The 26393-nt window shown below is 32.2% G+C and overlaps 3 protein-coding genes across 3 annotated transcripts; all 3 read right to left on the bottom strand.

Annotated features, from left to right (window-relative positions):
• Positions 1-10601: 10601 nt before the first annotated feature.
• LOC144574182 (Tetratricopeptide repeat (TPR)-like superfamily protein) lies at positions 10602-12638 on the bottom strand. Its single transcript, XM_078324070.1, has one exon. The coding sequence runs from the start codon at positions 12569-12571 to the stop codon at positions 10670-10672; it is 1902 nt and encodes a 633-aa protein (XP_078180196.1). The 5' UTR covers positions 12572-12638; the 3' UTR covers positions 10602-10669.
• A 1202-nt stretch (positions 12639-13840) lies between these two features.
• Positions 13841-15330, bottom strand: LOC144574221 (uncharacterized). The gene is made up of 3 exons (XM_078324123.1): positions 15188-15330; positions 15033-15088; positions 13841-14192 (listed from the first exon to the last, which is right to left on the bottom strand). The coding sequence occupies exons 1-3, from the start codon at positions 15270-15272 to the stop codon at positions 14067-14069; spliced, it is 267 nt and encodes an 88-aa protein (XP_078180249.1). The 5' UTR covers positions 15273-15330; the 3' UTR covers positions 13841-14066.
• Positions 15331-20163: 4833 nt separating this feature from the next.
• On the bottom strand, positions 20164-26332 carry LOC144574061 (glucomannan 4-beta-mannosyltransferase 1-like). Its single transcript, XM_078323897.1, has 10 exons — positions 26161-26332; positions 25719-26062; positions 25451-25549; positions 22215-22467; positions 22018-22128; positions 21771-21907; positions 21435-21548; positions 21140-21339; positions 20850-21044; positions 20164-20752 (listed from the first exon to the last, which is right to left on the bottom strand). The coding sequence occupies exons 1-10, from the start codon at positions 26165-26167 to the stop codon at positions 20587-20589; spliced, it is 1626 nt and encodes a 541-aa protein (XP_078180023.1). The 5' UTR covers positions 26168-26332; the 3' UTR covers positions 20164-20586.
• Between the last annotated feature and the right edge of the window lie 61 nt (positions 26333-26393).

Raw genomic sequence — 26393 nt, 5'->3', positions numbered from 1 at the left:
TAGAGTTGGTTTTGGATTTGAGAAGGGTAAATCCTCATTTAAATCCAATCACATACAAGGCCCAAAAGAAAAAGGGGAACATTCTCAAACTTCAAGTATTCCAAATGCCAAACTTAAGTTTAATTGTGAGCAATACTCAACTTATCAATTCTTTACCAAAAAATGTTTAACTCCCTTGAACAAGGAGTCATCCAAATTGAAGTCTTCTCATGCCTCAAATGCTAAACAAGATAAAAAGTCACCAAATTATGCATTTAGGTATAAGTACAATAAAAGAAATTTCAAGAACAAAAATACTTTTCAAAATAGTGATAAGAACATGTTTAATCCAAAGGGGTCAAACAAAACTTATTTCAAAGGACCCGATGGATGGTTTTATGAACTTAAAAATAAAAATGATTTACAAAACCAAACTCAAAGAAATGGTGTAGCTAGAGATGTTCCCCAACATCACAATCGATTTGATTTCAACAAAACTAAGAGTGTCACATCTAAAGTTGCAAATAGGTCTCATGATAGTCATAGGTGTAGCATGCATGAAATTAAGCATCAATACCAATCCACTTTCAAGCAAGGTTCTATTGCTCAAAAGCCATCAATTACATTTTGTAATTATTGTTGCAAAATTGGCCATATCTCCTTAGAGTGTAGGTTTAGGAATGGAGACAACAACCCAAATGTTGTTTGGGTTCCTAAAGCTAAAGTAGCTTAAGTTTATACTAAATCTCCCCTAATTTATTCAAATTGCTAAAAACAAATGGGGAGATTAAACAAGGTAGGAGTGTTTGATTAAATCTCGTAATGAAAATGCTTTGATCATTGATAGTTGTTGCACACAAATTTTATGGATTATCCAAACTCTGAATGATTATGAAATTCGCTTCCGCAACATACCAATTATGTGTGACAACACTAGTGCTAAAATGATTTTCAAAATGTGGTTCCTCACTCTAGAACTAAAAACTCATATATATCGACACCAAAAACCAAATTGTCAATATTTTCACGAAATCCTTGAATTGTTGAGTCTCATGAATTGTGAACTTGTTAAGGGTTTGAATGCAAAAATGTTAATTGCCTGAATTGCTATATCTTAGTTAATTTGGTATTTGTTGTTGGTATGTATGAGATGTATGAATTATTTGAATTGTGTGAATTGATAACTTGTCAAGAGTTAAATTGCAAAATTTGTGAATGAGTAGAATTGTGTATCTTAGAATCTTGACAAGTTGTGTGATATATTGATATGCATTGAATTGATTTGTCGATTGATAATCATTGCTTTAAAATTGCGACATTTAAATGGATTTGTAAAATGTTTGACATGAAGTATTAGAGTAATCCCTCAATTTTATCTCATTTGTGAATTATCGGCATCATATTACTAAATTGAGGGGGAGTGCATATTTTGAGGGGGAGCACTTTTAATTTGTGCTAATTTTTCTCCCTTTCGTCGATTTCCAAAAGGGGGAGAAATGGCTTGACATGCAAAATCACAATTGGGTGAACCAATTTGAAAATTTTTCAATTTATGCACTTACCCGCATTGTATGTTTTTGCAAATCGTCAAAAGGGGGAGATTGTTGTTCTAGCAATAATCTTTTTAGTCTATTTGACTAATTTGCAAAAACATACAATTATTGAATTTTACGATTTCTTCTATTTTAGAATTATGTAGGTTCAAGTTAAATGGAATTGCAATATGGAATACTTGAACTGAAGAAATCATGAAGACTTATCAAGAATGTAAATTGTAAAATCTAAACTTGGTAAAGTGTTTTTGATGTTGTTTCAACAGGATAAAAACGTTGGTAACGTTTGTAAAACGTTATAACGATTATACCTTAAGAAAACGCTGTGAAACAACTCGATCAAAGTCAAAAAAAGTCAAAAAAGTCAAAAAACGGTGCTGTAACGTTTTAAAACGATGGTAACGTTTTAAAACGTTGGTAACGGTTTAAAACGATGGTAACGTTTTAAAACGTTGGTAACGGTTTAAAACGTTGGTAACGTTTTAAAACGTTGGTAACGGTTTAAAACGTTGGTAACGGTTTAAAACGTTGGTAACGTTTTAAAACGTTGGTAACGGTTTAAAACGTTGGTAACGTTTTAAAACGTTGGTAATGTTTTAATTAATTTCCAAACTTCAGAAATTCCTGATTTTGATCAAGTTTTTACAGTGCAAAACGTTATGTAACGTTTTATAAACGTTGTAACGTTTTTGAAACGTTTGTGTAACGTTTTGGTGCAGCTCTCGGACTTTTGAAGGCTCATAAAACGTAACAACGTTTCTGGAAAACGTTGTAACGTTTTAGCTCAATCAGCTCATTTTTGAGCTGCCACTATAAATAGACCGAAGGGATCACTTTCAAATCAAACCTAGCCGTCCCTAAACTTCAAAAGAGGCGATTTTCTGAGAGCTAGGTTCCACCATTGTTGATTGAGCTTAAAACTTCAATATCTCTCAATCAATCTCAAACAACCTCAAATCCACTTCACTAATCTCTAATTAGATTAGGTTAGAGTGATCTATTGAGTGTTTCTCTTGTTCTTGAGTAGCTCGTGTGACTTCCCTTGGTTGTAAGGGCTCGCCGGCGCTCATCTCTCGTTGGCCGTGACTTCTCGTTTTGTAAGGGCTCACGGTTCACAATTGTAATCCTTTCATATTGGGTAATAGAAAGGCGCACCTAGAAAGAGGTTGCGACGCCCCGGAGATGTAGGCCATTGTTTTGCCGAACTCCGTTATCATCCCGCGTGTCAATTTCTCTAAACTCATCTCTTTTACTTTCAATTGCAATTTATTTTCAGTTTTTGTTCAATTAGAGGTGCCCCTTAGTGTAACAATATGATGTATTGATCTTGTCATTTTACAGTATTCATCCTATTATTGATATTGTCATTTTACAGTATTCACTCTGTTAATTTTACAGTATTCATCTTGTGAACAGTTACTAATGTTTAACAATGTGGTTGTGAATATTTGATGTATTAATGATTTATAGTTTGCATATGTTAGTTTTACTATTTACATCTTTTAAATTTATAGTATTGAATTTTGCAGTATGTTTATCTCAGTTTTATAATGTTTTAGGTTTCAAATTTACAGTTTTATAGTTTGCATCTATTATTTTTATAGTTTACATTTGAAAATTTTACAATATTGAAGTTCTATTGTTTGTATCTTTATGTTTTACAGTATGTGTAGTTTTAATTTATAGGATATAGATGCATATATAAATATTAATAATTGAAGAAAAAAATTAAAATTAATTTTAATTTTGAAAAAAAAATTGATTCAAAAAAATTAATTTTGTATAATTTCCGGAATTATTTTGAAAAAACTGCAAGTTTGAGAAGTGGTTCAATTTTAAAATATTCTAGAAGGTTTTTAAATTGTCATTAATTGTAAGTTAGAGAAGTACATCAAGTGGTCCTGCATCAAGTACAGTTAGTTTGGCAAGTTGTGCAAGTTGCAAGTACACAAAGTGGTCCCGCTAAATGTTAGAAATTTAAGTGCGTTTTTTATAAGATTTTTTATACAAGTTATAACATTGAATTAGTGATTTTACAGGTTGGCGCAAATTAAATGATAATTTTTCTGTGAACAAACTATGAACAATTAGACGCTTCTATGCTCTATGATTGAGTCATTCTCTCTGCTCTCCTATAATGAAAATCATTTTGTTTCTAGTTTGTAGATATTTGACAATTTTTTATGGTAAAATAATGAAAATGTTGAATTTAAAAGTAAAAGAAAAGGAACAATGACAAAAATAAACTTTAATCAATATATTTCAAATATATTTAAATTATTAAATTTCAGTACATAAGTAAATTATTAAATCATTACATGAGATCTAGCTGATAAATATTTAATTTTCAATTTAAAAAAAATCTAGGTTCCACTAAAAATTCTTTCTCAGTTTAGCTGGATATAACATTGAAAGAACAAAATCTACATATCAGTGAAGATAGAGAATGTGATATTCGAGAAACAACTGAGTATGGATATAATCATCTATTAGTAAAAAAACAAACAGATTAATGTTGTGTTAATAACGCAAAATATTGTGTGAATACGAGCTTTCAAAAGAGAGCCATATTTTTTTTTTTACACTTGTTCTCTTCTTCAATAATAGAAGAGCGAGTGGAAAGAGATGTACATATATTTTAATATTGTTTCTGCTTGTTGTTTTGGTAATAATATGTCATTCGTTACTCTTTATGTACTTCTTCTCTACCTCACCACTTGCTTATGTCACTATACTAAACTATACTTGTTGTTGCAAGTAATTTCTATGTTGTTTGACTAATTTGCAAAACATATAAATATTGAATTTTATAGTTTTTTTGTTGGAGTTGGCTACGGTGCTATGTATAGCATAGAGGGCCTCTGTGCAACGGCTTAATATTTGAGTTTTCAAAATTCTAACAGTCGATCCGAATCATTCAACATGATCTCCATATGAATATGTACTTGCAAACCGAGTTTTACATTTTTTTTTTAATTTTTTTACTATTTTTTTAAATAGATAAAAAATCACTATTTTTTATTATTTATTTTATTTACAAGTTCTTTATTCTGTCAAGAACTTAGAGTAGATATATTAACTTAAAAACATGAACGACTTTTAATCTTGTCTATCTGACAGATAGTTACAAGTTAAGATTTAAATTTTAAACAATCTCATATTTACCTTCTAGATGTCTTTAAAGACAACAAGCATGTTTTTCGTGTTTTTACTTTTGTTTTATAGGAAATCTATGTTAGGCGGAAAAAAAAAAAGATTGACCCACCTAATGAACTGATATGGATAATACAAGAAGTATTAATTAACTCATATATTTCTAATGTGTACTTTTGCTCTCTTTCTTTTCACATGTATAATCTGTGTTCTGTACCATATTAATTTTTGAACACAAACCTATACAGTTTCGAAATAATAAAAAAAAAAGAAAAATTGGTTATTTGCCACTCCAAAACCTTTAAATTCGAAAAATATCATCTCAAATTTTGAAATTGTAAAAATACCACTCTAAAGTTCATTAAATTCTAATTTTACCACTCCAAGTAATTAATGATGAAAATAACCTTCTCCTCTTCTTCTTCTCCTGCCTCCTCTTCTTCTCTTGCCATAGCGAAGATGGGCTCTTTCTAACCTTGCAAATTAAGCTGGAGCTATAGCTTGCACCTTCAAATGTTTAGTCAGGTTAATATAACACCCCTACTGTGCAAGTATAGAAACAGTGTAACTATGCATACCTATGTACAGTTCGAACAATACAAATAAGTTAGAAATGCAACATGCAGAAATGACTATTATTTGATTCCATGTATGAATTTACAAACACAGAGAAATTCTGCATCTAATAGTCTACAGCTCTGAGAAATCCCGTCTCGTCCGGTATCTCAGTGCTCGCCGCTAAATCATCTGAACAACGGATGTCAATTATTATTTATAAGTTTATCGTAATGCCATGGCAGGAGAAGAAGAGGAGAAGAGTATTTTCGTCATTAATTATTTGGAGTGACAAAATTAGAAATTAATGAAGTTTAGAGTGGTATTTTTATAATTTCAAAGTTCGGAATGACATTTTTCAAATTTGAAGATTTTGGAGTGACAAATAACTAATTTTCTCAAAAAAAAAAAAGACAAAGAGAACCATGAAATGCATTCCACGCAAGGGAACAGGTAACGTGGCATGTGCCACGTTTCCTATTTTCTTTGAACTATATATTTCTACAATTTAAACATCGTTTTTTTTATTGCAATCCAAGTACAAAACCTTCAAATAAATCTAAAATATATATTTAAAATATTTAAAGGGTCAGAAATTGACTTTCGAAAATATTAATATAATTATGAGGTATTATTTTGTCCTCAATTAAACGGAGGATAACAAATGAAATGCAACGAATTAAATAAAAAAAAAATCCAAATATTAAAAACTGATTCGAAAGATCCACACCAAGCAAATTAAGAAGGGTCAACGATAATATGAGAAACATATTTTCTGATTCAACAAAAAATTTACATTAATTATTGAATGACAATATATTATTATTTTGGTGATTAGAAGAAAAGTTAAATAATAGAGATAATTAAATTGTAAGGAGTACGGCGGGGGCGGGGGGAATTCGTATCCTCTGCATTAACTCAAAAGGGAATCTTTTGAGTTAATGAATTCTGATCATCCGATCTGTTTCAAAATTTGTGCAGAGTTGATATATCTTAAGCAGGAGTTGAATTTGCTCCATTTAAAATCAGATGGTTGAGATTCATTAACTCAAAAGATTCTTTTTTGAGTTAATGCAGATAATACACATGGGTGTGTGGGGGGGGGGGGGGGGGGGGGGGGGGGGGGGGGTTCATGGCATAGATGCCACGCAAGGAGAGGCAGTAATGTGGAAGGTGCCGCGTTTCTTATTTTTTAGAAGTTCATGCCTTTACAATTTAAGCATCAAATTTTGTATATTAAAACTGACTCCAAATTTTACAAATTAAACCAAAAATATTCAAAATTATTTAAAATGATTCAGACAATTAATTTTCGGAAATATTATTAAAATTATGGGTTTCAAACAATATTGTCTCAATAGCCGATATGAAACCCTCCAATCAAGCAAGGATGATCAAATTGTGTCTACATGATACGCATAACTCTGTGCATTTTTAGTTTTATTTAGTTGTATATTTTTATAAACACTCGTTATCTAATTTTATGTAACAGCTATTTTGTACCTTTTTTATTAATACAATTGTCTACCAACTTTCACCAAAAAATAAAATAAAATACACACCCTTCAATCATGTTTCAAAAAATATTATTAAAATCGATTCGGATTACGAAGAACATATTCAAAAAAATCGACAAGATATGAAACAATATTTTAATATTTATAAGTTTTGTTTGATTTGAAAGCTCGTGTTTGAACCAAGATCTAATACAATATTTAATATCAGGTAACTTGCTTAAAATTTGACAGGATACTGTCGTCTGATATCATCGATTTGATAGCTGATAGGTCTAATTAATATCTAACATATACAATTAGGACTTTTATGATTATGTCTGATGCATTTCACATATAGGTTGAATTAATTTTTTGGTGCCTACGGGCTTTATACCAAAAACAAATATATATATATATTTTTTTTGGCAGTAAAATCTGCTAGCGATTTTATTAATTTAAAGAGTTATAATTCAGCTATTACATAAAATTAAACAAAAACTGTCTTACAAAACACTCAGCTGTAAACAAACTAAAAACACACATTGGTATGTGTATCATAAAATTAAACAAAAATTGTCTTACAAAACACTCAGCTGTAAACAAACTAAAAACACACATTGGTATGTGTATTTTATGTACACAATTTTAGTCATTCTTGCTTAATGAAAATGATAGGAGTCTATTAATGATTTTTTATGTGCGCAGAGTTGAATTAATTTTATAGTTATCTGAATTGTATAGATGATTATTGTATATTTGTGATTGATTAATTGCATGTTTATAGAATATGTATCTTCTGGTTCTGACTGTATAAGTCATAACAAACATTTAGGGTACGTTTGGATAAGAGCTAGAATAACGAAATTTGAGAATAGTAAATAAGAATAAAAAAAAATAGTGATTTTTAGATTAGTGTGAAAATGGTGCTATTCGGATTAGTAAAAATGTTGTTTGGATTGTACATTTGGAATAGTGAATAGTTGTAACCGATAAATAATAGTGTTAACAAGGTGCTAATTAAAATGAAATATAAGCAAGTGGGGTCTTAAACGAATTGTCACAACGTGAAGATAACATAAAGTAGTCTCAATTTTATCATTTCGGGAGTGTGTTGACGTAAATCCGAAAATGAATTATTTTTCCCTCTCTCTTCACATTTTCGAATAGTAATTATTCCAACATTTACAAGGAATAGAAAATAGCAGTTATTCTAACTATTCCAAATAGCAAAAATGTTGTTTTGATGCACATTGTTATTCTGAATAGCCACTATTCTATAATAGCCTCTATTCTTGACACATCCAAACCCTTAAAGAGCAATTTATGAATGATGTTTAAGACACAAATTTTGTATTTTACGCATATATAATACACATAACATATTAGTCTTATTTTATGTGTGGGATTTTTATATATGGTAAGTTTAGAACCATTAATTATTTAGACTGTGCTCTATAAATGAAGTGAAATCGTTATTAATGGGAGGAAAAGAGAAGAGAATGCAGCTATTCCACCTTCTCTTCGTCTCGATTTGGGATGAAGGATTTCGTCAAAATTTCATAGAATGTTCCTCTCTAGACAGTCTTTTTCTCCTCCACTCCCTCTCTATTTCTCTTTCATTCCCCCTCTTTTGAAGCAGGTGAACAAGACGGTCAGGTGCAGTCTGGTGAAATTTTTCGTCCACACAGTGTTGTTTCTCCCTTCTCCTCCCTCTGTGTACTTGCTCCAGAAGTCTTAGACTTGTCAAATAGACAAATTGTTGAATTCGCTTGTTGCAAAATGTTTTTTTTTTGGTTCAATACTGTTGGCGACTTGTTCTTTAAAATCCATAAATTGTATCTCTCAGTTTTTTTTAAAACTTTAAAATCTTACAATTAAAATCATAAAAATAAAATCCCATATAATTAAAATATCATGAATTCATATGGCCAGGCCTGTCCAAGAAATTCATAACTATAAGACTCCATCCAACCACTAGTCAAGTGAAACTTGTGATATGAGATTGACGAACTGTTGAAGAAAGGATGTATTTATCTCCTTTTCACTTTAATTTATTGCAAAACAAGAAAAGGAGAGTCTTGGATGATACCCAAGGATGAGTCATACTCATATCCTCTGTTATTCCAGGCAATTGCACGAGAGTGAGACAATGGTACTATGCATTAACACATAATGATATTGGTGTATATTATGGATCAAAATGTTCAATTTTCAATTTTAAACGGTTAATTTGAACCGTTCAACATGAACTCCACGTAAAGTACTTGTAGATCGACTTTTACAAAAAAAATTACTATTTTTTAGATAGGTAGAAAATCATTTAATCTAAAGATTTTGAACCATTCAAATTAGTGATTTTTTACCTATCTAAAAAAATTGTAAAAATTATTAAATTTAGTATGCAGTATATTATCATATAGAGATCACGTTAAATGGTTGGATTGAATATTTGAATTTTGTAAATGAAGATATTGATCTATAGTACATACTAATATGCAATATGCATAGTACCATAACCTCACTCATTGCACATTTGTACAATCTAAAATCAACCCAACCTATCAAGACATGCAATTAGTTTTAACATTATTTTATAATATAGCATATTTTTAAGGAAGATCAACATTATTGAATAGTTTTTGGTCTGCCATTATCAAATAAGGCTTTGTGAATGGGCAATTTTAAAATATTGCAAATCTTCAATGCAAAAAAATTAATAGCGGATAAAAGGAAAATCATCTTTAGAAAGGTATCTTATCACCAATAATTTCTCCTAAAGATATCATCAAAAGTCTATCGAACCGAAATTTAAGCATGGAATTAAAGGAGGTGAGAATATGGGCCAAAGGAATCAGAAAAAGTAGCATTGAGTCATCCCTTAAGACCCCACCTAGGGAATTTCTACTTGCAAGATAACTCGCATCTAATAAGTGCTGCTGAGATCACATGGTTATCTAACCCACCTAATTATTTATTTTATTATACAAGCACTATGTCATGCTAATTTGTGGAATAAGAATCTTGAACTAAAATACATACTGGTATAAACAGAAGTTATTCCTTGATGAATGCGCCAACCTACAAGCAATACTAGGAATAAAGGACAGAAAGCATCTACTTACAGTCTATGCCCAAATTTATTATTAACATATGAATAAGGCCTATTGCTGGGCTCAAATGATTTGGTGCATGCATGCTCTTTTATTAGCCCACAACAACAATATGGGCTGAATTCCATACTGTTTTGTATTATGTGATTTGTAGTTAAAATTTTCATACAATTATTCTTATGTTTCCCAGTGACAAATACAGTTGATGAATGTGTTTAATAGAGATCCTAAGTCGTAACCATACTTAATATACTATTCAAGATCATTACCCTTTGATACATTCATCTAATGCATGAAGCACACAGTAAAATCCGACAGCAGCTAGCCTGGTCGAAACTTCCTTCGGTCTATCTATCTTCAACTTTCTGAGAACAAGTTGATATATGCCTGATTCAAATTCTTGTTTCCTAATTACATGTAGCTGAACTGTTGATAACACTTTTTACCAAGACATCAGTGAGTTTCTCTTGAAAACCTAGGATAGAACACTGAGCCTTTTCAGTGTTTATGTGATACTTATGTACCAGTAAGATTTTCTCAACACTTTCATAACGCACCAATACATTCGCATTTATACTGCTTCTAGACATCTGCCTAATCAAACAAGTCAAGATTATAATTACTTTGCGATGCAAAATAATTACTGTAAATAACCAGACATTGTCAGATTATTCAGCATCGAAGAAAGTACAATTTACTAAATAACCAAACCTGAAAAAAAACTGACATGATAATAATCCCACCAAAAAACAGAAAAAACAGAGATGAATAATAATAAACTTAAAATATACACGAAAAATCTTTACCCGCATCCAGTTTCACCTCACCAGTAATTTTTGCAACTACACCTGCCACCCATAAAACAATGAAATCGATTACGATCCCTCACAACAATCTCTCTCTCAAAATTCCTAGAAACATGTTCCATATACCTATGGCACTCCTTTCCCATCCTTATATTGCTAATTACCCGTATTTGTGCACTAGGACTTGTATATAATAGCCCAAAAGCTACAGCAAGCTTCTGACTATGTGCAGCGAGTAACCGCTTCTTTTCCTCTTCATCCACATCAGCTGACACTTCTGATGTGTCTGGTTTATACCCCTCGAAATGTAGCTGCCACTCTATGATGGACAACATGTCATACAATTCGGCACTTTGTGGGTGTGATTTGTCCTGTGAGACAAATTTATGGGTTTTTCCTTTCACCTCAATTTGACTAAAACCCGGTGTTTGAATTAACCCTTGGTCAAATCCTTCAGTTTTCATTCTAGCCATATCATCATATCTCCTTTCCATTGCATAAATGTCTGATAAAATTAAATAATCACCCCTATTACATGTGTTAAGTTCTCTTAACTTTTGGATTGCAAACTCAGCAAATTGTACATTTCTGTAAATCTTACATGGACCAAGTAAGCTACGCAAGGCCGAGTCAGTGGGTCCCATTGGCATGCTATTGATCAAGTTACATGCCTCTTTAAGCCTACCAGCACGGGCCAATAGATCCACCATGCACCCGTAATGTTGTGAATTGGGTACAATTTGTTGCTCAAATCTCATTTGATCAAAACATTTGAATCCCTCTTCTAGTAAACCAGCACGGCTACACGCACTCAAAACACCTACATAAATAGCCTCATTTGGTTTAATTCCTTCATTAATCATCCTAGAGAAAATTTCCAAAGCTCTTTTCCCGTCTCCATGCAATGCGAGACCAGATAAAGTTGCACTATATGTATGCATAGTTTTCTCTTTCATGGATTCAAATATTTGAATTGCCTTATCTATACAACCGCTTTTCGCATACATGTCAATCAGAGAAGTTTGCATGACTAAATCGACAGATTTAGTATTTCTAACCATATAACAATGGATACTTCTTCCAAGATCAAGTGCACCAAGATGTGCACAAGAGGATACAGCACCAATCAACGAGGTCTCATCAACCCGTAGACCATGATTTGTCATGGATGCAACAAATTCCAAACACTCGGTCCATAGACCCGCTCTACAATGTACCACAATAATGGAACCCCAAGAAGTCATAGTCTTGTTCAAGCCCAATTTGTCGAAAACCACACAAGCTAGCTCGATCTCACCACACTTGCCATACAAGTTGATGAAACCATTTTGAACAAATGGATCCAACCCGAACCCTAGCTTGATTGCTTGACCATGTATCTCTTTCCCTCCTTTGAAAGCTAATAATTGCACGCACGCCTTTATAACAAATGGAAATGTAAAATTATCTGGCTTTAGATCTCTTTCCCACATTTCTTTGTACAAGAAAAGTGCTCTCTTTGATTGTTCCTTATTAACATGACCTCTTATCAAAATGTTAAAATCAAATGTTTTGGGTTCTTCTAGAGAGAGAAAGATTGATTCAGCATACTCCATGTAGCCCCAATTGGACAATGAGCAAGCTAATAAAAGCTCTCTCACATTGTTTTCAATGCAATCCAAACCTAGTTTGATGTACTGCGCATGTAACTTTTTGAATTCTTCAATTGATTTGACTTGCCGCGGCGACTGAATGCACGATATGTATTCGGTATAAGGTTTGTGTTCTGAGGCTTGTTTAGGCATAATTGAGGTTTTGAGGCTAAAATTTGTGGTCTGATGAAAGGTCATTGCAACATGAACTGATTTAATGGAGAAAATGTGAGTTGGGTCACATTTACCTGATAGTCTGAAGTAACATTGAGTTAAAAACCATGGCATTGGGTAATAGCGCTTGATCCCGTTCACTTCTCTCCTCTCTCTGCCTTTTTTTTTTTTTTTTTTTTTTTCTAGAAGCTGCTGATTGTTTAAAAAAATAGCATGCGGAGCCTACGCTATCCACTCATTGAGACACAAGCTCCTATTGGGTCTTCAATATTTTTCTGTGGATAATTTTTGTATGGTTGTTAGCGAATGTACAACTAACTAACACAAGTGTGTCAAATAGTTGACAATTGACATGAAGAGAACATGCACGCTAGGAATATATTCAGTGAAAAATTTGGAACTTTAAGGAGTCTACATGCTACAACTTTATTTGCATACAGTGAAAATTAGTTAACATAAAGTTTATACATGTTTAAAATATTGAATATGTCATTATGTTTTATGAGTTAAAGAAAAAATTACCAAAGATATTTTTAAGATTATTTATATTATATATAACAAGAGTAGAACTAGGGTGTTCTTAAGTTCACCATGCTCTTTGGTGAACTCAAGTCTAAAACTCATTGAATCGGCTTCAAATGATGAATCCGAACTGTTGAAACTCATCTACCTTACGAGTGATACATTTACATGTAAACTTTGTTAATTTTGAAATTAATTTTGCTCCTTGGTAAACTCAAGTCTAAATCCATCAAATCGACTTCAAATGATGAATCTGAACCGTTGAAACCCATCTACCTTACGAGTGATATGTCTACATGTAAACTTTGTTAATTTTGAAATTAATTTTGCATAGAGTTAAGTGATCAAAAATCATTTAAAAAATGAATGCATTAAAATTAATTTATTAACCTTCTAATTTTGACCACTTGACTTTATACTAAATTAATTCGAATATTTAAATTTTTCACATGTAGACGCATCACTCATAAGTTAGGTGTATTTCACCAGTTTGAATTCATCATTTGAAGCAGATTTGATGAGTTTTAGACTTAAATTTACCAAGAAACTTGACAAACTTAAAAACACCCTAGTTCTACTCCAAATTTCATACCCTTTATGCTCAAATTTATTATTGACTGATGAAGAAGGCCTATTGTTGGGCTCAAATGATTTGGTGCATGCATGATCTTTTATAGGCCCACAACAACATATGGGCTGAATAATAATGGCTTTATAGCTTCTACAAACTGCTCTTCTGTATTATGTGAATTATAGTTAAAATTTCCACAATTATTCTTATGTTTCCCAGTGACAACCACAGTGGATAAATGTGTCTAATAGATATCCTAACCATACTCAGTACACAATTCAAGCTCATTATACATGAATGGGTTACCTTTATACCCTCTAATACAACACATTTGTTTAATGCATCAAGTACAGTAGAGATCCGACAGCAGCTAATGAGTAGCCTGATCGGAACTTTCTTCAGTCTATCTTCAGCTTTCTGAGAACAAGTTAAGATATGCCTGATTCAAATTCTTGTTTCCTATTCCCATATGTCAAACATATAGCTCAAATAAAAAATTATCCCCTTGGTCAGAAATTAAAAATTTCCCGGTGGCTTCGGAGTGTGCCGATTGTTGGCTCCGGATGGTGGATAGTCATTTATCTCTATATCCATCCTTCCTTTAGTTACCAGTTCCTCTATTGAAGCATCATCTATTATTGCCTGCATTTACATAAACAAAGCTAATTTCTTTTTACTAGGTGGCTTCCAATGACAACTCAAGACATAATGTAATATGTGATTCAAGTGAACTTTTTTGAAATTGAATTTAGTGATGTTAAGAAAAATGTTTTTGCAAGCAGGGTAGGGCACTAATTAGATTCAAATAATTAATCGGTTTCAAATCCATTAACTTATTGGGTACACAATTTATCAATCCCTATAATTTATTATAAAATATGTTATAATCATAAAATCAATTGACACATTATTCAAATATTTTTAGTAAGCTAATTAAAAATTTGTTTAGCACAATTCAAAGTTGAACTATTCTTAGTCAATTAGCAAATTGAAGTTAAAGTTTAGATAAAAAAATTAAACGAAATATAAGTATTGAATAATAAAAAAACACAAAAAGTTCAGCTAACTCATTTCTTACAATTGTAATAATAGGTCATACTGTCAAATATTTCTTGTACTCTTATTCTCTTTCATTATATGTACAAAATATAGTATCACATATCCGAAAAAAACGAATTACACAAAATTGATCAAAACTCAAAAGGAATCGATTCAAGAATCAGACTAACTCAAATTAGGAGTAGGCACTATATCGGATAAGGGTTAGACACATTGAACAATTAGTATTGTATCAAAATAGAAAAATCAAATCCAAATGTAGGATCCGCCAATTTTTATATGGATCCGCCAATTTTTGCAAGCATGAACCGTGGCCAAATGAAGACCTCCGAAGAGGTTACTCATAAAATGGAACGAACAAACGAATCACTTGGTTTCATAACAATCTACTAGTTTTAGCATGCTTCAGGTGGTAATATATACCTTTGGAGTGTCAGAGAGGGATGAAATTCCTTTTTCTTGGAGTAACCCTTTGGACCCTGTTATATGAAAGATTCATACACTTATGTTAGTGCATAAACAGAGGGGAAACAAATGAAATTGTTTAGATTTTTGGAGCTTGATATCTAGGTTATTACTTGAAGATGGAACAGCATTGGAGATAACTAGGAGGAGATACAAAGCCAATGCAATCACTACTGGGTGGAGGGAGGTTCTCTTCATCTCTCCAAACTCACAATTAATTAATGGACACAATTTCCTTTTGTTGTCATACCTCAATCAATTTATACACAAACCTGATAAAGGAGGACCTTTTGCACATGATCAATATCACTCACTCAAAAAGTCAAAAAGGATAGGAAACATCTACCTAATTATTTCCACCATTAGCAATTTGCTATTTTGCAACAAGTACGGTTCAGTTGAGTCTGATCTCATATCTTTCCCCATATAGCTAAAATGAAGATCAGCACTTCGTCATTGTGCCAAATTCAATGAATCGATCTTGTGAAAGAATTTTCACGGTTGATTTTTAACCGACCCGTGCAACCTGTCCCAGTTCAATAATAGGAAAAGCTTGTTTCCATCTCAGCTAAATTAATCTGAAATGCACAGTTTATATTTCAACCATATCAGAATCCAATAATTTCAGTTTACATCTCATCTAATTTGATATGAAATGTACGGTCTAAATTTATATGAAACAGAGTACAAACAGAGAGCTGAATCCACTCGTGCAAGGAATTCGGATCTTATGAAGTAACTCAATTTTTTAGGTTTGATCCAAATGCCCGAGATGCTCGAACACGAATCTTAAAAAGTCCGGACCCTTCAAATAATACTGGTCCCCTGTGCTATCCCCGAATAGGCACGGGACACGTTAAACTCAAAAGTTGGGTTACTTTAGGGGATCCGGACCCCTTGTGCAAGTCGTTCATTAATTTAATAAGCACAGTTCTAGCAATGGATGGTTGAAATTTGTTTTTACTTTAACAAAAGTTGGGAATGAGTCAATTTGAAAAGTTAAATTTTAGTCGGCCAAACTCAATCTAGAATTTTATCCTAAAGTCATTCTGCAATTTTGATTTGTTTTTACTAAATTTATATTAACTTTTTTTCACTAAATTTATATTAATTTTTTTTTCATGTTAGTAATGCAGAAGGAAATATAGTTGCTCAAACATGGTAAGGTAAATTAATTAAGGATGGGAAAAAAAATTATAAAAAAAAAGAAAAATATGCAAGAATTGTATTAGTCTCTAAGAATTAGCTAATTCCTCTTTGTCACTGTTTCAATATCTGAGTGTTATTTGAGATTTGAACTTCCATTTTCTAGATTAATTGTTAGTGAAAAGATAGAAAATATTTTAAATGCATTGGTTAGTGGGACAATCCTCCCAATGTTTTTTCAAATTATAAGTAAAAAAAATAAAAGATATAAAAAAAATATAGACATTTTATTTTCCTTTTTAGATTGATTATCAATTTCCATACAACCTAAATATCATATTATTTTTCTATCAAATGTGGTTAAATATGAATTCTTGTAAATTTTCACTTCATTTAATGCACGGTGAAAAATCCAATAAATTTTATTATTTTCATGTACATTATGTGCATGAACTGGATTTTAAAATTATAATTTAATTTTTTATGATTAAGAAGTTTGTCAAAACATATTCAGTTGTTAATAGGTCCTTTCGCCATAGGAGTCCGTGTCCCCTCAGGTACTTGAGGTACAATTTTGAAAAATAGACGGCCCATATTAATTCAATTGGGCTAAACTTTATCTGGATACAATTAGGACTTTAGGGGGTATGTTTTAAGATTCGTGTCACATAAAAAGAACGGTCTAGATTTATAACTTGCACCTTAGATACCTGGGGTGATACAAATTCCTCACCCTATATGCACTTTGACAATAAAGGATACCATTTATCTTCAACTAGTCTTTTCACACAACAAATTGGTTGAAATACTCTTATTATTGGTGAATTAAAAAGGCAATATTTACTGCTAAAAAAATTAACATGAATATTTTTACCCGTTAGCAATTAGTTGTCTTGTATATTTATTGAATTAATTTCAGTCATTCTACTGAAATAATTCTTGAGAAGATATATAGAATGGTATTAAGTGGTGGTCCTCAGAACTCCATTTTCCGCAAATTGGGTAACAAGTCAAAGTAATATTTGGTGGATATGGTCCGGAAAAGAGAATGATACAATCAAGTAAAAGAAAATCAAAACATGACGTCAAGAGCTGTAGTAGTGCTCTCTCATAATTGTATTGTGTGCTCCACTCATCTATTGGAGGAACAGCGGCTTCTTTATTTATGTATATTGTGTTTACTATATTCGGATGATATACAAAAATGCAGAGGTGCTACTTTTATCCGATTACCTGGATCCGATTCGGAACCGAACCGGATCCGACCCGGATCCGATTAATTTAGATAGAGTATGGTTTAAAAAATATAACCGATTAAATTATGGGTATGGGTACAAAATTAATAATTTAATATCCGAACCGGAACCGATACTGTAATGGGTAGGATATGGGTATCATTTAATTATCCGACCCATAACCGGACCCGACCCGATACCCGTATAAATACTCGATAAAATATATATTAATAACTCTGCATCAAGTTTTTGTGTTAGATAATATATTTCAGCTGAGCTATAATTTGATAAAACTTAACTAAATTTATGCTACTGTTTTACACTACCCTTTAATTACATCCTTAACTAGCCCTTTAATTACGCCCTTTAATTTTTGTTCTATATTATACACATGTGACACATGACACATGATTGTCAAATTTATTCTTCCATAACCAGCTTATTTTATACATTTTTTCTTCTATTACATTCAATTCATAGATTTTTTTGAATTATAGAAAAGGAAATCATCATCTCTAATATTTTACTTTCTAAAAATTATATCTCCTCCATCCTCGTGAATTCAAAAGCTATTAACAAAAAATTGAATTCAATATTTTTTGTTACACCATGAGTACTCCAAACAACCAACAACCAACTAATAATTTAGAGTTATTATTTTTACTTTGCTATGTAGCATGATATATTTTATTATTTATAAACATAATTAATAGTATAATTTTTATTTTGCAGTAGTTTTTAATTTATATTGTAATGATTTATTATATGAGATGTTTAAGAAATTATAATTATATTTAAATGTAAATAATTTCTCGAATACTTTGGAGTTGTGACCTATACCCGCTCTGGATCCGGAACCGCCCCGTATCCGAACCGGACCCGATAATCCACAAACAAGTTACGGGTATCTATTTACCCGGAACCGAAAGACTGGACCCGAAATATCTACGGGTAGATAGGTATCTGGATCCGGACCCGACCCGGTTTGAAACAAATAAGTATATGGATCGAAATTTGGACCCGAACACTTTTAGGGTCCGGGTCCAAATATAATAGTACCCGAACCCGACCCGACCCGATAGCACCTCTACAAAAATGTAGTCATAATTACGGGTGCACAAAAAACTCGTAGCTTGTGATTCTATTGAGTTCGATTTAAAAAAGAAATTCAGTTTGAAACGAATCAAACTAATTCGGTTCTGAAATGAATCAAACTCAGTTTGGTTCGAATTGAACTCAAACTGAGTCTAACTCGGTTCAAAACTCTTCTTTTTAGTTCTAAACCCTACTTTAATTTCGAACCAGTTCAGTTTGAAACTGATTCGAATCACACCGAATCAAACTCGAACTCTTCTTTTCAATTCAAAACCCTACTTCATTTTTGAACCAATTCAATTCAAAATTGGTTCAAACTTGAACTCAAACTAAGTTAAGTTCGATTTGGTTCGATTCGTTTCGTTTGCAGCCCTGGTCATAATATTCATAGCATCAGTTGCACTATGTTTGGATATTATTATTATTTTTTACTTGAAATTATCTTAGTAATTTTCCAATTAATTGTAATATAAGTCGGAATTTTGACTTGAAAATTGAAATTGAATTTTATTATCTTGTTTGTTTTGTCAACTATGAAACTGATCATTCATTGAAAAATTATCCAAACACTTTATGTGGTTTCAATGCAATTAGAAATCGGCGGCCTTGCCACTTTTTTCCAAAAAAAATTAATCTAAAATTTAATTGACTTTAGGCAATCAATTAAATTTTGTTTTTTACATTTTATTTATTCTGTCTAATCAATTTATATTTTAAGAAAATTCACATTTTCCAAAGATTATTTCTGCTTGGCATACACTCACATTTTTCTAGTTATCTTTTCTGTATATTTTTACTTGATTTCTGATCTGTTTTTTCTTCCATGTCGCAAGTGTTGTACTTCCATTATGATATCTCTTCCCTTTTCCAATTGATTTTGCCTTTTCTAGTAGTACTAATTGTAAAGAAAATTTTCTGTTATTGGACAGAACTGTGCATAAAGTAATTTATAAAAGCAGAAACCCTGTTTACCCATTATGTGACATAAAAGTAGGGGTAATTAATGAGCGAGCATGAGCAAGTTAGGGTATGCTCATGCTCGCTCATTAACTAAATGAGCGAGTTTAAATGAGCGGATAAATGAGCGAGTTATGAGCGGCTCACGAGTTATGGCTTATGACTCATAACAAAATTATATAGTGTGCCCACACATAACAAAATTTGTTAAAAGTCATCATAACAAAATCCAACAAATTGTCATAATTCATTTAAATGAGCAAGTTGTTATGACTATTACTTGTTTTGGGCTTTAGGCGGAGGTTTTGGTTCTGCCGATTTACAAAAGAAAAATGAATATGAAAATATGAATATTAGTATATTATATATGATTAAATGTTACATTGTACTCACTATATTACACAGGATTAAATATGAAACTATGCTCACTATCTATCAATCTTAATGAGGGAAAGTTGATGTTACACAGAATTACATAACATTAAATGTGGCAGGAATTAGATGTGGCAAATTTTTAATGAGCGAGTTGAGTCATGCTCATGCTCAGTCATTAAGTAAATGAGTGAGTTGTTAATGAACGGATAAGCGAGTTTAGGCGAATTTTTAATGAGCGAGTTATAAGCGGCTCACGAATTATGAGCGATTTACTCACCCCTACATACAAGTAATATCTGACATAATAAAGAATGCTATCTAATTACAACATGGAAAGAAAGGATACAAGAATGGCCCCAAACAATTTATACTAGCTATCTCCATCACCTCACCTAAATGCTACTAATTCATCTAAAAATTAACTACAAAGAAAAACAGATTGACAGTTCTCACTTCTCTCACTTCTATATCTCTCTACTTCCCTTTCTGTCCTTGTTTTTGCGTTTCAGTATCATACAACTATTTTATTCCACCACAGGTCCAAATAAGCACCTTGTTAATTGGCCTGCTCTTCTATTTTGTGCATACACCTACCAATTCTCTTTTCTTTTCTTTTTTAAATTTTGGAAAAATGGATTTAAAAAATTACAAAGAATCAATGAGACAATCTCAAGATACTGGTACTATTGCACTAACAATATCTTCTACTTGTCAGTTGGGATAATTGTACCAACATATCCGAAACCAAAAATGAAGAAAGCAATCGATTGAGGGACGAAATAAACAAAATAGAAGTCACTGTTATGCATGAAGTCATACCATGCACATACCAAGAGATACAACCCAACCACCAGCTCCAAAACATTAAACCTATCAACAACAACAACAACAAAAAGCAGAATTGTTAATGAAAATATATTCCCTTTAATAAGTAAAGTAATGGGGGATGACAGAAAGAGCGCATTACTTTTTCCAGACATTGAAATTGAGCTTCTTGGCAAAGCTAATACTTGGGCTTCCTTTTAACATGTCGCCTAATTTCTCAGTAACGATCCATTCATTAACCCTCCCTGCTTCAAAAAGACCTATGAACACTGCCTTGCACCGATGCAAGGACATCACATTTTCAAATAACACCCAGAAAACTATCAAATGAATGGACCTACAACATAAAACAAGATGTGTAAACTTAAGTCAGAAGTAATAACAAACAAAAGATAATTTCTCTGCAAAACAGTAAAGTTCATTGTTTCAAACCTTGGTTTTCCAACTGCATTCATCAATGTAATCGCTGTAGGGACGTACACAATGCCCCATATTGGTATTTCGATTTCCGGAAAAAATACTGAAAGTGGTATCACCGCACAGTAGAAGGCGAATGTGACGAGGTGAGATACTATTCTTCGTGCGATGAAGAAATGGTAAATCACGTAGAACTTTTTGTACATCGACACTTTCTGCATTTGTTGAAAAAATGGATGTCATTATTTAGTACTGGTCCTAATGCATCAAAGGTCCGTAAAAGTATATATATTAGAAGTTATACACTAACCTTGGCTAATACAATATCCCAAAACATTTTCCGGAAAAGATTTGCGGGGCCGCAAGACCAGCGATGTTGTTGGTACCGGTATGCTTTGAAGGTGCTTGGCAATTCACTTTTTACCTGAAAATTAATTAACATCTAAATGTTAATTCAAGACAGGTACTCCCTGATTATGTCGACATTTTTATCTTGTTGAAATTTGAAATCAATCTTCCATACTTTCTTGATTCTCACTGTTTAAGGAGTCTACTACTGTTATGACCTTCCAAACTTTTACAGAAAAGCTTTATAAAATTAATAACAATTCTGATAAAAATGATGATAAATGAAGGAAAATTATACCTTAGTGTCACCAAGATATACAAACTTCCAACCTCTAAGACCTGCTCTGACTGCTAAATCCATGTCTTCAACTGTTGTTCTATCTGCCCATCCACCAGCGTCACTTATTGCGCTTATTCTCCATACTCCAGCAGTACCTTCACACAATATTGATCTCAAATTTCAAAATTGGAACCTAACATGCCCGGGTACTTAATATTATTTTTTGCATTTTTGTAGCTAAATAACTTGAATAGAATTAATGTACCATTGTATCCAAAGAATGCGCATGACGTGGAGCCAGATTCCTGTTCAACCTTAAAGTGGTAATCCATGGACATCTCTTGCACCCTTGTCATTAAGCACTCATTTGCATTTACTGTTGTTGCAAAGGTGTCAGTTATTTTGCTAAAAATGCAAGTGAAAAATAAATTCTCCAAATTGTGTAAATAACTTAATACTCACCAAACAACCATCGAGCCTGAACTAGTGCAATATCGGGGTTGTGAAAGAGGAATGGTACAGTTCTGGTGAGATAGTCGGGTTCGGGTTGAAAATCCGCATCAAACATGGCAATGAACTCGCACTCACTGACATATGGGTGCTTCATCCCTTCTTTAAGAGCACCGGCTTTGTACCCATTCCGGTTGCTCCTCGTCTCATATCTTATGTTCTTCCCCTTGTTTAACCACATTGTGCATTCTGTTTTCACCAGATCCTACAAGATCAAAAGAAAACTAGTGAATTTTTTTGACATTTGCAAGTCGGATAAGATGAGAATCAAATAAAGGAAAGCCCAAAACTTGATCTATAAAAAGCCCAATAAAATAAAAAGAACAAGCCCAACCATTTAATGTTACTGTGTTAAAACTTTTATCTCTGTTTGAATTGGACTTAGGCCCAATGTAGGAAATGGTTATTTCTGAACTTGGTATTATTGGTCATCATAACTTTAGATTTGAAGATGGAAAAAATAACAATTTGCAATTTTTTATTTGCTATTTTGTTAATGAAAAATCTGATGGATCAAATTGGGTGTTTAAAAAATTCCTTGATTTCACCTGAAAACATAATAAAACATGTAGACCACACATAATCCACACCTAGTCAATCATGGATCTTTTGTGGTCTAATTAAACAGGAGATACCACCACATGATTGCCATGCCATGATGCGACCACGCCAACCACGTAGGTATTTTTTTTCTAGTTTCTTCAAAACCATGCACATTTTGGCGATTTTTTATTGATCGGGAACAAACATAGGAACTGTTTGAAACGTGTGATATTTAATTTCCATTGGTTGGTGCACTATTTTGTATTTATTTTTGGATCGATTGGTGGGTCCACTTGAACCAGAGGGCAAAGACAGCATGTGCAAATCCAGCTGGAAATGGTAAATAGCTGCGATGCGATCTGACTACCCTCAGGACAAGAACATGACAAATAAAATAAGTATGAAATAATTGAAAGACATGCTTAAAAATTAGAAAAACCAATTTTCTATTCATTTGTTTTATATTTTCGGAAGGTGAAATGCCCGTTATGTATGGAGCTTAGGGTCAAAGATATTATTAATAATTATTAATAAGTATGAATTAATAATGAGAAACGTTCACTCGTAGCAAGTGGCCACTAGATATTATGAAAATTAATTATGGAATTAATAATTATTATTCCATTAGGTCACGTCCTAAATACTCCCTGAATTTTTCGCACATCTTAGATTACACATTATACATAATGCACACTTGGTTGTTACATAATGTGACTTATCTTTTTTTTTTTTTCTTTTTTTATCGTATGAGCGAATTCAGGATTTTTGCCAGGGGACAAAATAATATTAAATCGGGTTTAAACTCATTAACTAATTAGATACTCGATAAAAAAAATATTGTTTTAACTTATACTTTTCAATACTGTAACTTGTAATTTCTAATTCTCTAACCTATAATTCTAATTACCAATCATAATTCAAGAAATTTATTTTAATTTTAACTCTAAACCCGAATTATACAAATTAAACATCAAGATAGGACAAAAAAAAAATTCAGAGAGGGGCAAAGTTTATCAGAACGTTCCAATCTTCACTAAAACTCAAAATTCAGGGGGAGGGGGCGGCTGCCTCCCCGGGACCATGTGGGTCCACCCCTGCTTATGCATAATTGGTGACAGTTGACACGTTTTTTGACTTTATGCACATTTAATTTGGTCATTAAATAATGCACAATAGTCTATTTTACATGTAATTCGTTTTTATTTGTCAAAATACATTTTAATATATATCAGCAATTATTTTAAACTTACAAACAGTTTAAAATGAACATCAAATATTTGCAAAATTCACACTTGTTATTTTAGAATGAATGGTTGCCAATTGCATAACAAATAATTGCTATGTAAATTTCTGCCCTTGGTGTCTAAATCTGTCTTAAAATACACACTTTGTAAAATAATCAAATATTAATTATAATAACTATGTACACTTGATAGTCTGATAAAAGGAAATATTTGTGGGGGATACTTGGGAGTACTATTTATATTCCAATTAAATATTCCACAAAAAAGACAATCGACTTTCTTAACGTGATTGGTGCTTTTGCTTGGGGTAGCTGCAAAATACCCCTAAAGTTAAGTGGAAAAATATATGTTTTAATCGGAGCAGAGTTAGACTTTCGGACTATGGATATGAAATAGATATGGGATCGACCATATAAATTTTGTAGTTTTATGTTATTTTACTCACAATTATATGAAAAATTATATAAAAATGGGGTTCAATTAATACACATATAGAGTCAACCATATAAATTCTATAGTTTCATGTTATTTTACTCACAATTATATGAAAAATTATATAAAAAATTTGAAAAAAAAAAAATGGGGTCAATTGACCCCATTGCTTCTTCCTCACTCCGCATCTGGTTTTAATATCACTATATTTTCTAAGTAAATATTTAAATGGCCAAATTTAATTAGTGCTAAGTTAGGATTACTTATCCCGTCTTGGGTCAACTAATGTGATTAAATTCATCAAATTAAAATATATTTGATAAAAAAAATTATTGCGGAATTATTGAACAAATTTTATCGGATAAAGATATTTTTATTCAGTATCTGATCCAAACATCACAGGTCATAAATTTTATAATTTTTGTCAAGAAAAATAATATGTATGATGTACATGTAATTGTTAACTCTAAATTTGTTAATTTTTTATTTTTTAATAATTAATTAATTGGGACAAGATCGTCTAAACAAATTTAATTTCAGTGAACAAAATAATCTTTTTGGTACCAAAAGAGCCCCTATTTATCAAATTTAGGGACTTCATTATCACCAGAAAAGAACAAAATCCAGTCTTGATGGAATGCAGTTTACAACTAACCTTAGTTTGTACTCAGTAGTATCACAACAAATATTTTCTTAAAATGGTAAGAAATAAACCACCCCGGGTTTATATGGTCCAAGCAAATTGTGAATTTTATATATACAGTTTATATATATTATGTTGAAATTTCAAGCAAGAGAATATATTAATTTATGTTACCATTTCTGACTATTGCCTGGTTTGTTATCTTGTTTTTTATTCTACAATGGGCTTCTGATCCTTATCATTATAATTTTCTACTCCATTTTCTGACAAAAATAATGAAAAAAAAATGCATTAAAAATTAAAGAAAAATAGTAAAAGCATCTCACCTTAACAATGGGATCAGTAGAATCATCAAGCACCTGGATTAGAATCCTGTCACCAGGCCATTCCAGATTACATGCTGCTCCAATCGATAGTTGGTACACCTATCATCAGTTTAAATTATTTCTTACATACCAGTATAGTTCTTTATCTATGTGGAAACCAGTATAGTTCTTACTGGTGCTCATAACAATGTTCATTTCCACCAATGAGAAATCACCATGGGAAAGAAGAAGATTTTACAAAAAAAATAAAAATAAATAATGGGTGTACCTCTTTCTCATTATACATGGGAATTTGAACAAGCACCATCGGAAAGGCAGCGGATCCGGATTCCTCATCGGGCACTATCGGGTCACATTTGTAAACCCGATATGGCCTCCGACGAAATACCTTAGCATACAAGCTTATCAGGCCCATGGTTGTTTTCTCAAATAACACCATAAAAGACATAATGAGGCACAGCACAACTGCGAGGTTGATGATCGGTACCAGTCCAAACGATCTGACCATGTACCATACATCGGCTATCTGTATCGATTGAAGTAACCCTTCGTATGAAGCCACCATTTCGTAAACCCGTTCCACCCATATTGATCGAAATTTGGAGATTTCCTCTGCATTTATAGAGAGATAACTCTGGATCAGTTTGATTTATTACATAGAACAGAGTGCTCTGTTTTATTTGAAAATTGAAATCTGGCATTTATGATACCATGCATTGTGGGGTTGCGATTTAAAGCGCCAAAAGAGGCACTCTTGTTGTGTAAGAGCAGGAGGCAATGGGAAATGGGGAGTGAAGAGGGACCGGAATTGAAGTCAATCAGATATAGAGAGAGAGGAGAGAGAGAGAGAGAGAAGGTGGAGAGGAATTGGTCTGTTAACACCAAGTCATCGTTCCCTTTGTCTCTCCCTCTCTATTTATCTCTCTCTATTGACATTTCATGA

The sequence above is a fragment of the Carex rostrata genome, chromosome 22 (genome assembly GCF_964058835.1).
Source record: "Carex rostrata chromosome 22, lpCarRost1.2, whole genome shotgun sequence".
NCBI lineage: Eukaryota > Viridiplantae > Streptophyta > Magnoliopsida > Poales > Cyperaceae > Carex > Carex rostrata.
This window is presented reverse-complemented; position numbering and strand designations above follow the sequence as displayed.

Bases quoted from the DNA above. Each gene is read 5' to 3' on its own strand.
- LOC144574061 (XM_078323897.1), bottom strand. The intron at 21,549-21,770 runs GTATAATTTTCC...ATTAATTTTCAG, and splicing joins TATATCTTGGTGACACTAAG to GTAAAAAGTGAATTGCCAAG. The intron at 20,753-20,849 runs GTAATGCGCTCT...TGTTGTTGATAG, and splicing joins AATTTCAATGTCTGGAAAAA to GTTTAATGTTTTGGAGCTGG.
- LOC144574182 (XM_078324070.1), bottom strand. From the start codon at position 12,571: ATGCCATGGTTTTTAACTCAATGTTACTTCAGACTATCAGGTAAATGT.
- LOC144574221 (XM_078324123.1), bottom strand. From the start codon at position 15,272: ATGAAGAGAACCTCCCTCCACCCAGTAGTGATTGCATTGGCTTTGTAT. The intron at 15,089-15,187 runs GTAATAACCTAG...TTCATATAACAG, and splicing joins CAATGCTGTTCCATCTTCAA to GGTCCAAAGGGTTACTCCAA. The intron at 14,193-15,032 runs GTATATATTACC...ATGTAAATGCAG, and splicing joins CCCTCTCTGACACTCCAAAG to GCAATAATAGATGATGCTTC.